At 33.6% G+C, this 12,900-nt stretch overlaps 1 protein-coding gene across 1 annotated transcript; it reads left to right on the top strand.

Moving 5' to 3' along the window:
* The first annotated feature begins 1,707 nt into the window (after positions 1–1,707).
* Positions 1,708–10,141, top strand: SPS1F (sucrose phosphate synthase 1F). The gene is made up of 13 exons (XM_089724765.1): positions 1,708–2,115; positions 2,213–2,302; positions 3,099–3,340; positions 3,626–3,689; positions 3,802–4,500; positions 5,495–5,611; positions 5,798–5,929; positions 6,083–6,259; positions 7,139–7,192; positions 7,866–7,928; positions 8,037–8,978; positions 9,163–9,290; positions 9,547–10,141. Exons 1-13 carry the CDS (start codon positions 1,933–1,935, stop codon positions 9,824–9,826), a joined length of 3,171 nt encoding a protein of 1,056 aa, XP_089580891.1. The 5' UTR covers positions 1,708–1,932; the 3' UTR covers positions 9,827–10,141.
* The last annotated feature ends 2,759 nt before the right edge of the window (positions 10,142–12,900 follow it).

Consider the following 12,900-nt stretch of genomic DNA (forward strand, 5'->3'; position numbering starts at 1 on the left):
ACAATTAACCTGCTAATTCTTATAGCATATATACAATTTAATTAAAAGAGTTAAAAACTTGGTATCTTATTATTTAATATTTGTCGTTGTATTTCTAATAATAGAACATACGATTTAAAGGAATATCTTGAGTTATTTAGGAATCATAAAAAAATATAACTCAATTAAAAATATTCTTGAATTACCACTTTATTATATATTACCAACTCATATATTTAATTCTTATAAAAAAAATCACCAATAAAATATTTATTAATCACCAATAAAATATTTATTTTTCTTTGGCAATAGGTTATTATTATTTTACATGAAATACTTTTTTCCTTATCATTTTATTTTTTAGTCTTAGAGATATTATTTTACTTGAATTACTATTATTTTATTTTTCCACCTTGTTTTAATCATAAAGTTTTGGTTTTACATTATACTTCATTAATTTTTTTACAATATTCATTTATTTTGGTGAAAAAATGTAAAATTGGGGAAGCCTTATTTCAAATTATTAAATCATTTTCAAAAAAGAAAAAAAATTCAACTTATTAGATAAAATAGAGTTACGTGCTTTTGATGCAAATCTACGTATCTAGTAATAGTATATGCTTTTTGAAAATAAAGTGAATTTCCATTTTTTTGTTTTTTTGTTTTTTTGTTTTTTTTTTTCTGTGAGTAACCAAAAAGCTAACGCGTGGAATGGGTGACCATAATTAATCAAATTATCATAATTGCGCTATTAGGAAAATCTCGAAAGCATATTATGAGAATTATTCCATTTTCTGTCAGTATCTACAATAGTGCACCAAATAGGCTCTCACTCTAATAATGCTCTTATCTATTTATGATTAAGTTAATTTGCTGACTATTTTTTTTTTTTTTCCCCCCAAAGTTTTCGTAATATGAATGAAACACTCGGTTATAAAAATTTATCAATTGTTACTATTCAATTCATTTTATAGATGTCATTTAAGTGCCATGTAATTCATCCGTTCACTTTTTAGTTTTCATAAGAATGTAGAAAATTTCAGATTCACAAATTTAGGTTTTATTCGGCAATTTTAATTATTAGTTATTGTAATAAATGGTTAGCTGTTTTATTAGTTGTTAGATATTTGTTGTAGATAGCTATAAGGGTTTAAAATAAAGGCGGTTTATATAACGGCTTAAAATAAAAATATTCGGTAAAAATAACTGTTTAATTAGCCGTTTAATGCAAACTGACAAAAAAAAGTATAAACACATATTGCTTCAGTCAGAAATAAGACAGATATAAATAATGAAACGCCATAATTAATTAGGGTGGTGTTTTAATTCAGTTAAAACAGTAAATATTACTCCAAATGCTTTGCCGATAAAATTTTAGTGAGTGACGTTATACCGGGTTTTTATTTTTAAAGTCTAATCGGTTTACTTTTAAGTAGACTTTGAAAATAAAATTAATAAGAAATGATTATCGAAAATTTCATTATAAGTTTATTTTTGTATTAATTAAAAAATATATCTTATGTGAAGAATTATAAAAAAATAGACATTTGATATAATGATTATATATAAACAAATTTCGAATTCCTTTTTAAATTGAATTAAGTAATGAAACTTTATCTTAAGGTATTTACAAAAATGAAAATAGAAAAAAATACAATTCAAAAAAAAAAGAAAAAAAAAATCACATTTTACTGCTTTTCACTTATAGTCCACCCGCAAGCTCTTAAATCGACAGTTGCTGCTGTAAACTCTCCCCATATCCAGCCTATGTCTCTGTTCTTTGTCCTTCTCAAAATTGGCTTAGCTAAACAGCCAGACACTTAACACTCTCCCAGTCCTTCCCGTACAAGCAATAGCCTCTGTAAAATCAATTCTATCTTTCTCCATTAGCTGGACAAGGAGACCGGAGACCAGACCAGAGCTTAATTGCATGCAAATTGAGCAAACGAAGTAATGGCAGGAAACGATTGGATAAACAGTTACTTGGAAGCAATTCTCGATGTAGGGCCAGGTCTCGATGATGCTAAATCGTCTTTGTTGCTTAGAGAAAGAGGAAGGTTCAGCCCTACTCGATATTTCGTTGAAGAAGTTATCACTGGATTCGATGAGACTGATCTCCACCGCTCATGGGTTAAGGTATGTGTCTATTTGTATTTTTTGATTTGATTGTGATCATATAGGAGAGTATGTTTTTGTTTGACAATTAGCTATTGGTGTTTCTGAGTGTTTGTAGGCTCAGGCGACTAGGAGCCCTCAGGAGAGGAATACCAGGTTGGAGAATATGTGTTGGAGGATTTGGAACTTAGCTCGTCAAAAGAAGCAGGTTTCTTTTTCTTTTTCTTTTTTTTTTTGTACTTATATATATATATATATATATATATATATATATATATATATATATATATTGATTTTCTGGGTTTTTTTAGAAGTGTTATTATTATTTTATAAATTTTAAATTTTGCTGGATTTGAGTTTTAAGATTTGATTTCTGGTGTTTCGTTGCGTATAAATCATTGATCATAGCTTATTTGTCTTAATTAGCGGATTAATTGTTTAGTTATTTCAAGTAATTTTTCTTTTGTTCTACTGGTGTTAATGGGATTAATTTGAAATGTATTGATCCTGTTCATGTTTGTTAGTTGGGTCTGATCCATTATGGATTTGAGGACACGTTTGAAGAACAATATAGTGGTCCTCTGTGTGTGTTCCTCTTATGAAAAACTGTTGCTTACTGTTTTTCAAGCTTTCAAGAATCAAGAAATGTTTTTTACTTTGACCCAGCGATAGAAATGTTTGATTTGGTGTTAATTCTGATTTGAATAGTTATAACAATTAGAAAATGAACTGACTATTTTGCTTATACCGTCCCTAGGGAGGGGGCTAAATATATATCCATGGCAAATGCTTAACTTGAATTGTTTGATTCTCATATAAAAATTGTTTCTTTTCCTTTTCTTATTCATTGTTATTAATTTGAACCTTTTAGTTTAAATCTTTTGAATTTTTCCAAATTTCATTGTAACAGAAAATGAGAAAAAGGCATCGTGTTCTAAGCTACCTTACGAGTTATGAATGATCCACGAACTATAAGTATTAATTATTGCCTTTATTTTTTATAGCTTGAGGGAGAGCTTGCCCAAAGACATGCCAAACGCCGTCTTGAACGTGAAAGGGGCCGCAGGGAAGCAACTGCTGATATGTCTGAAGATCTATCTGAGGGAGAAAAAGGAGATGCCATAAGTGATATATCAGCCCATGGTGATAGTAACAGAGGCAGACTGCCTAGAATCAATTCTGCTGATGCAATGGAGGCATGGGCTAGTCAGCAGAAGGGCAAAAAGCTGTACATTGTGTTAATAAGGCATGGACTGAACTTTAGTTTTCCAGTGTTTACATGTAATCATGAAGAGGACTCTGAGGTGTTTATTTGGTCTTGCAGTATTTAGTACAGTTTTTATGGACTTGTGCTTTCTGTATCGATAGACAGTTTGTTTTTATTGTCTATGCATCAGTTCAATAGCTGCTGAAAGGAAATTGCATGGGATATTAAACATGTCCTGATTATGATGTTACGATGCGCAGTATGATTTTTCCGGCATGCAAGTTGACCTTTTATTATCATTTTTAACAAATAGTATCCATGCAGCCTTCATGGTCTCATACGAGGTGAAAATATGGAGCTTGGACGTGATTCTGATACTGGTGGTCAGGTAATATTGTTAATACGAGATTTTGTTTGGTGTGGTCCTGTGTGATCTTGCTCCCCTTTCATATAATCTTTTTATGTTATGACTAGTAATCTTGGGCTTTTCTTTATTTTAGGTTAAGTATGTTGTGGAACTTGCAAGGGCTTTGGGCTCAATGCCAGGAGTCTATCGAGTTGATTTGCTAACTAGACAAGTATCAGCTCCAGATGTAGATTGGAGTTATGGTGAGCCCACAGAAATGCTGACACTTAGAAACTCAGAAGATTCTGAAGATGAGATGGGGGAGAGCAGCGGTGCCTATATTGTTCGGATACCCTTTGGACCAAAAGATAAATATATTCCTAAAGAGCTTTTATGGCCTCACATACCTGAATTTGTTGATGGTGCACTTAATCACATAATTCAGATGTCCAAAGTTCTGGGAGAGCAAATTGCTGGTGGGAAGCCAATCTGGCCTGTTGCAATTCATGGACATTATGCTGACGCAGGCGATTCTGCTGCTCTCCTATCTGGTGCTTTAAATGTGCCGATGCTTTTCACTGGTCACTCCCTTGGCAGAGATAAGTTGGAACAGTTACTAAAACAAGGCCGGCTATCGAGGGATGAAATAAATTCTACATACAAGATAATGCGTAGGATAGAGGCTGAGGAGTTCTCCCTGGATTCTTCTGAGATAGTAATAACTAGTACTAGACAAGAGATAGATGAACAGTGGCGTTTATATGATGGTTTTGATCCAATACTGGAGCGTAAATTGAGAGCAAGAATCAAGCGCAATGTGAGCTGTTATGGCAGGTTCATGCCTCGCATGGCTGTGAGTATTAAGATGTCCTTTCCTTTTTTTGTTTTTTTTTTTTCAAATAACAAAATTGATGATCTTGTAGAAGCTATAATTGCTTAGGTAGCCAATACAGTTGCCAAAACCTGAATAAGCTATCATGCACTGTAGCTTGGCTTATTCTCAGCTGGTTGGGGTGTGTTTATTTAGTTCTTGCCCACTTGGCTAAACCGGGGGCATGTTTAAATAATACAAAAATTGAATGGAAAGAATGATCTCTGCCCATACGAATGCTGGGTGTTAGATTTGTTGCCTACTAAAAAGTGCAGTAATTGTTGACGTTAAGGTCCGATACTGCATTCAGTTTTCTCAAAACTGTTCAAGGAATTTATTTATTGGGAATCATAGGAGAATGTTTATCTAAATTTCATCAATGATAAAACCGGTTTCTCCTTTTACCATCAATTTATCTTTCGAGTTCCATGATGTACAAGTTTATGTAATTAATAAATAAAATCTCATATACACTCTGTTTCGGTTTTTTATTTTGCTGATCTGCTGTGCCTTTGTTTAAATCTGAACCATGGAAGCGATGTATCACATTTATTTTAAAGGAAATTCTGATCTGATTTGTTGATAGCATTTGCTGACTATTTTAAGTGGCTGAAGCAAATATTTAAATTTTCAATGAATTTTTTTTTCTCCAAGTAATAAAAATGGTGTAAAGGGATTTATTTATTCTGTTCAGGTATGGGAGGGATGTTCCAAATGACAAGTCTAGATTTCTCCTACCTTTTCCTATGTGCATGCACGTGTGTGTCTATTTGTAGACCTTGATACAAAACGAAACTCAGGGATCCAAAGTGATATACTAGATTGAATTGGCGCAGCACCTGATCTGTATACCACCCAATTCATGGCATGCTTGTTATGATTCTAGATATTGGTTCTGTTCTTATAATCTTATGCCGTAATCTTTCATTCTTTCTAGTTAATGGAGTGTATATGAACAACTTGTAGTACTCTGCAGATAATTCCTCCTGGAATGGAATTCCATCACATTGTTCCCCAAGAAGGTGACATGGATGGTGAAACAGAAGGAAATGAAGACCATCCAACTTCTCCTGATCCACAAATCTGGGCTGAGGTTTTAATTTTTCCTTTTTTTTTTGCTACCTTGTACATCCTAGATGGATGGTTAACACATTTTGGTTTGCTTCTGCTTTAATGGAAAATGTTCTTCTGTGAGTAATGTGCTTAAAGCCAGTGATCTATTCCCCATTGTTCATGTTATTGTCAAGTTGATGTCAGTTTAATTCTTGCTATGCTGCAGATAATGCGCTTCTTTACGAATCCTCGTAAGCCAATGATTCTTGCCCTTGCTAGACCAGATCCCAAGAAGAACATAACAACTTTGGTTAAAGCATTTGGAGAATGTCGTCCATTGAGAGAGCTTGCTAACCTTGTATGTTATAAGTGAACTAATGAGACTTGTTTGGTGGAGACATAATCTTAAATATGCTCTGCTGAATTTGCTTTGCTGTCAGGTCATCTTACCTAGGATTTTCCTTTTCCTGTTTCTTTTCCTTCTTCTCTCTCTCTGTTCTTCATTTTACAGACACTAATTATGGGTAACCGAGATGGAATTGATGAAATGTCAAGCACAAATGCTTCTGTTCTTCTTTCAGTGCTTAAGCTTATTGACAAATATGATCTCTATGGGCAAGTTGCATATCCTAAACACCACAAGCAGTCCGATGTCCCTGACATTTATCGTTTAGCAGCAAAGACCAAGGTATGCAGTATGCCTTGCAGTGTGTCAGATAAAACTGGACCCTTTCCTTTTTTTTCTCCTTTTTACATTAATTTCCTGCATTCTGCTTCTTCTCTTTCATACCTTTCATTATACGATTTTTTCCCTCACTGTTATTATGTATGAAATGAGAGCTGATCTATAAAAGGGAAATAATATAATCAATTAATCATATTCTAATGTTCAATTTTGTAAGTAATCACTTAGAACATAATAGCTCCTTTTATATCATTCTTGTTGCTCTTGTTTATTTCTTCTATTGTGGCATTTTTGATTTGAAGTAATTAGCTTGTTCAGCACAATGCTATTACTTGGCGCGTCAATTGATGCTAGACAAAAGAATTTTTATGATAGTCCAATTGTCATACCACATATTGTTAAATATCTTAGAAGCAGGTATGATGCTAAAACATAAAGTAGGATTATGATCACTAACATACACCAAACATAGCAGCTTGCAGATCAGCTCCGTACATGTCACTGGGTGGTACAGTGTTGATTGTTGACAGGCATATATTTTCGCTAACCCGTGAAAGCTATTTCATCTAACTCTATATTTAAGTGCAGGAAAGGTTAGATGTTACTTCTATTTGTATATAGTTCATGTGTCCTGGATTCCCGGTGCAAATATTTGCAAAGCTGGTATTGCATCTTTGTTGTACATGTTTTGTACAGGATATATACACAACTTAATCCATTGTTATAATTGCTAAGACTTCAGTTGTATTTTCCTCCAGTATGTGATTTGATATTAAATAGTATATTCTCTCCATTTATCTTTCGATTCCTACTTATCTATCAAAGATACATCAATTTGAACTTTGTACTCAGTTGTCACATTGTAATTGTTTATTTATGCAGGGTGTTTTCATCAATCCGGCTTTCATTGAGCCATTTGGGCTTACTTTGATTGAGGTGATCCCATTAACATTCTGAAGTTTATCTTTATGATTAGTCTGTAGGCTCATGCTATTTCCACAGGCTAATTTAGTAGGAACCACAGCCAATTAATTGCTCAAGAGTTGAAATAAACAAGAGTACCTTCCAACAAACAATTGCTTTGAAAAGTTGCAAATTTCCCAAGAAAGATAGAAAAGAAACAGTAAACGGAGTTTGACCTATATGTCAAGGGTAATCCAGATACATCATATTTCTTTTATCTGTCATTTTGAATTTCCTGTCTAATCCTATTAGTTGTGATAGAGATTTGATGTCTGCAAATTGAATCCCATTTTCTTTTTCCCTTCTTGTTTCGGCCAAAGGAAAAAATTAAAAATCTCTGGTATCACAAATTTTTGTTATTGTAATTTGTAAGTAATGGCTTCCATCTGTGTTCAAGGGATTCAAGATGATCTCTTTAGATGAATTGAGAAACTTAATGTTTGCGAATGCTACTTTTGATTGCAAGGATGTGATGGAACATTGAAATATGCAATGGATAAACCAATATTATCTCCTTTTGGCCTCCTTTGATCCTACTTTTAGCAAACTAACTAAGCTATGGCCCTAGTCCTAATATCTGTGGAAATAGCCTTAGCCTGTTTAATATTTATGACTGGAAGTGAACTGTTATTCTTTTGTTGGGCAGGCAGCGGCTCACGGTTTGCCCATTGTTGCCACAAAAAATGGAGGTCCAGTAGACATACACCGGGTATCTCATCAGAACATAATACTTGGAACTATCATATGTGTGTGTGCGCAATGCGCATGCATGTGATCTGTGAAATCTTCTGGTATTGATTGGAGTTATTTTTCTTAGGTACTTGACAATGGGCTTCTTGTTGATCCTCATGATGAGAAGTCTATTGCTGATGCTCTTCTAAAGCTTGTTGCTGACAAGCACCTTTGGGCAAAATGCCGACAAAATGGGTTGAAAAATATTCACCTATTCTCATGGCCAGAGCATTGCAAAAGTTACCTATCACGAATAGCCAGTTGCAAACCAAGGCATCCTCAGTGGCAAAAAGATAATGATGGAGCTGATACTTCAGATACAGATTCACCAGGTGATTCCTTGAGAGACATACATGATATATCTTTGAACTTGAAGTTCTCATTGGATGGAGAAAAGACTGGAGCCAGTGGAAATGATTCTCTAGAATTTGAAGGAGATGCTTCTGATAAAAAGAGTAAATTAGAGAATGCTGTTTTGGCATGGTCAAAGGGTGTTCTGAAGAACACCCAGAAGACTGGGTCCATAGAAAAAGGAGAACAAAACAACAGTTCTGGTAAGTTTCCAGCTTTGAGGAGGAGGAAACAGATTTTCGTCATTGCAGTAGATTTCGACAGCATTACTGGGCTTATAGAGGCAACAAAAAACATTTTTGAGGCTGTTGAAAGAGAAAGGAATGAAGGCTCAATAGGGTTCGTATTGTCAACATCACTGACGATATCTGAGATAAACTCGTTCCTTTGCTCGGGGGGTTTTAGCCCTAGTGATTTTGATGCCTTTATATGCAATAGTGGTAGTGACCTCTATTACTCAACTCTTAATTCAGAGGATGGTCCCTTTGTGGTTGACTTTTATTACCATTCACATATTGAGTACCGATGGGGAGGAGAAGGGCTGAGGAAGACTCTCGTTCGCTGGGCAACTTCAGTTACAGATAAAAAGGCTGAGAACAAGGAACAGATTGTTACATCAGCAGAACAACTTTCAACCGACTATTGTTATGCTTTCAGAGTGCAAAAGCCAGGACTGGTAATTTTTCTTTTGCATCCTACTTGCAAGCACCATTCTGGTTGTTCTTTTGCAAACCAAGGTCACTTTAATTGTCAAGACTTCATTGTCAGTTGTCTGATTTTGTTCACATGCACTAGCTTGTAATACAATTGACATATAGTCACAAATTTGCCTGTTACTTTCATCTGCTTGTCTTTTGAAGGTTTCCCCTGTTAAGGAACTCCGAAAGTTGCTAAGGATTCAAGCTCTCCGTTGTCATGCTATTTATTGTCAAAATGGGACCAGGATAAATGTTATTCCAGTATTAGCTTCTCGCTCTCAAGCCCTAAGGTAGAGTTTTCTACGTAAGCCAAGATACATGATATTGACTTCCATTTTCAACGTTACAATCTTATAAGCAGAACTAGGTACAGATTGTGAGACAACTCAACTGGCAAGCGTGAAGCAATTGTGGCTAAACTTGAGAGCCTTCATGGAGAATATATCTATTCTAATTTGGAATAATCTGATGCATTGAAATTTCTTTATTGACGTGTGATTAAACTTTAACATGATGTTCCCTTACATTCAAATTTATGGATTTCAGGTATCTATATGTCCGTTGGGGCGTGGAATTGGCAAAAATGGTAGTTTTTGTTGGAGAATCCGGAGACACGGATTATGAAGGATTGCTTGGTGGGATACACAAGAGTGTGATACTGAAAGGAGTCTGTAGTAATGCAAGTAACCAACTCCATGCCAACAGAAACTACCCTCTTTCAGATGTTATAGCATTGGATAACTCCAATGTTGTTCAGACAGCTGAAGAATGCAGGCCATCAGAAATCCGTAGTTCCTTGGAGCAATTAGGTTGTCTCAAGGGTTAGACTCTCATCGCCATTAAAATTTTTTCTGGAGCGTCCATGTTCGTGCAAGCATTCCGGTTAGCATTCCCATTATGGATCCTTAAGAGGCTTTGCTTGTGAGTTTCTACTTTCTGTTTATTCCATGTAGAGTCAATCCTTTCTTGCTTTTATTGGCATATGATGTATAATGGTCCATGACTTCATCATCAAAACATAATAAATTATGCACTTCTGCGTGGTGTCTCTATCAGACCACTGATGGCGAAGGTTAAATGTTATAACGTCCCAGAATGTTCATAAATGATTCTAATACATGAAAATAAGTCTTTTTCTTCCCGTCTTTGTCGGACATTTAGTCTTGGATGTTTAATGGGATAAATGAATATATATATATATATATATATATATATATATATATTTCAACTTTAAAGAGTATTTCTGTATGTTAGATCATCTGTCGTATATTTTGATTTTGTTATATAATACATATTTAATAATAAACGATTAAATAAATAATTAGATAAGAATGAATGATATAATAAATTTGTTCATAAATAATTTTATGAAGCAAGAGGCTTGGCTAAAATTCCTTTACATATAATAAGTATTTTGTTTTTTTCTTTCGTCGTCACCAATTTGGCTAGTATGCCTTTTCTGGTTCTGAACGAAGAAATTTAGAAATACCATTAAATGTAAACAAAGAAAGAAAAGGAAGCAACTCTCACTGAAGTAAATCATCATCGTCAAACACAACTGAGAAATAAAATTAGGAGGGACAAGCTGCTTAGACATGAACAAAATCAAAGCTTTTAAAATCAGAAATCTGTTTAGTTCTTCTTAAGCTCTTGTCCACTTGTCATTTCTACACCTTGTCTTCTGCTTTTCTATTTGGATTCTTGTTTTTCAAAATCTTCTTTTTCAAAATATTCTTCCAAAAAATTCACCAGAGACATTATGTGAATAGACCCTATTAGAACTCCCCATGCTATATGGTCAGCTTTATAAGCCATAACAGCATGATATACAGATAAGCTTAAAAACAGGTTAGTTATACCCAAATCAATCTTAGGGCGCAGAGATATGTAGTAGCAAAATGATGACATGGATAAAAAGACGAGAGCAAGCACCAAATCCTGTTTATCATCTTTAAAAGAAGAGAAGATGAAATTCAAAAATGCAGACAAGTTTTACCTCCACATCCATACTTATTTGTTAGAAACGAAGCATACACTTTTGCTTTCACTACGAAGAGGTAGTGAGAAACCAGATAATAGATAAGAAGTGCAACAAAAACCAACCAACGATAGAAAGTATGTTCATCCGCTATGTACTCAAAACACCCTAATATGCTCCATGCAAATCCTAAATCACCAAAAAGAAGCCTTTCTCCAGAATCCACCATTTTTGTTGAAGAGAGGAATGGAGAAGTAAAGAGAGAGAGAGAGAGAGAGAGTTGAGAGAGAGAGAGGGGCAAGGAAGAATTATCTCTTGAGCTCTTTTATTAATCTATTTTCTTATTAGAAGAACAAGATTACATTTTTCTTCTCTCAAGTAAAAAAAAAAAAATCTAATTCTTTTTAGATTTTTCTATAATTAGACAAGGATATTATCCCATTAGATAAGGAAGGATATTTCTGTTAATTAGGGAATATTTATCATTTAATTTAAAAGTAGTATTGGAAGGCAAATCAAACTCCCTACTATAAGGTTAAGGATTAATTAAACTGGTTCAAAATTTCTGTTGTTACTGCAAAATGACAACCAAAACGACAGAAACTTCCCCCAGTTAGGTTTCTTAATTTTCAGTTCACCATGTTGTATTTGCTTCTGTTTTTGTTTAATCTTATCCTTTTCTCATTAAAATTAAAATATGCATTATCAAATTAAAATAAATATTCTAATTTATAATTTCTCTACTCATAAATTTCCCGCATTTCGTGTTTTTATGTGTGAGTATCATGTCTTGTTTCAGTACATAAAACTCTAGCATTTCATGTCTTTATGTGTGGTATCATGTCTTGTTTGAATATATAAAATTCTCCTATTTTTCTCGTTCATTTTTCTGCTCCCTCTATTTCTTTTCTTTTTCACGTCTTTTACTTCAAATTGATTTTCAAATTTAATTTCTTTTTCTAAATAATTCAAAGCATGCATTTATTATTTTTTTTTACTGTGTAATATCTTGTGTTATACAACCGTACTTTGAAACTTTCTTTTCAATTTTCGATTTAGCTATAAAATAAAAATAGTGAAAATTTAAAATTTTTTTCGCTCCTCGACATTTTATGTTTGAGTCTATTAAGCGGTCTCACTTTTTATAAGAACAAAAAATATAATTTCGATCTTTAGGAAGCTCATTTGTATATAAAATTATTGAATATTAAAAATAATTATTAGAGCACATAAATATTAAGCTTTGTAGTAAGTTCGAAGAGAGAAATAAGAAAAAATTATAATTCTACTTCACTTATAATCGCACTTTTTTTTTTATTTATCTCAAATTATAGACTATTTTTTTTAAGTACAATTGATTTATTAATTCTCTAATTAATATGCTTCTATTTAATTTGTCTTATTATTAAATATTAATAGTTTCCCTATGATTTACAATAACACGCGGGCTTAGGTTGGGCCTTGAATGGCTCCACTCACGAGAACCAATAGAGTATACACAGGATAATGGGCTATAAGGAGCCCAGTTCTCTATCCTTCCTGTGTGGCTTCAATTAATTTACGAACAAACTGTCCTACTTAATGAAATAAATTTGTTTGCTTTGAATTTATTTATTTATAAAAAGTTTACAATGGTAAAATATTTTATCTAATTATAAATATTATTTAATATTTGCTAAGAGGTGGAAAAAAAAAAAAAAAGAAATCAGGTGATAGGATATTTATAAAAGAAAAAAAAAATCATCAAACTCCTGTCAAAGTATATCTCCGGTATTGATTCGCTCAGAAGTAGCCAAATTGGTGAAGCTGTGGAAAAGCTGCGCCTTTCTTCCTCTTCACTCTCTCACCAATCAGAGAGCTGACCAGACAAAATGAGCGGTGCCAAGGGTGAAATTTCCGGCGAAATCAGCGCTTAATTGCCG

This window comes from Jatropha curcas, chromosome 8 (assembly GCF_041381405.1).
Source record: "Jatropha curcas cultivar XTBG-Jc1 chromosome 8, XTBG_Jcur_1.0, whole genome shotgun sequence".
Lineage (NCBI taxonomy): Eukaryota > Viridiplantae > Streptophyta > Magnoliopsida > Malpighiales > Euphorbiaceae > Jatropha > Jatropha curcas.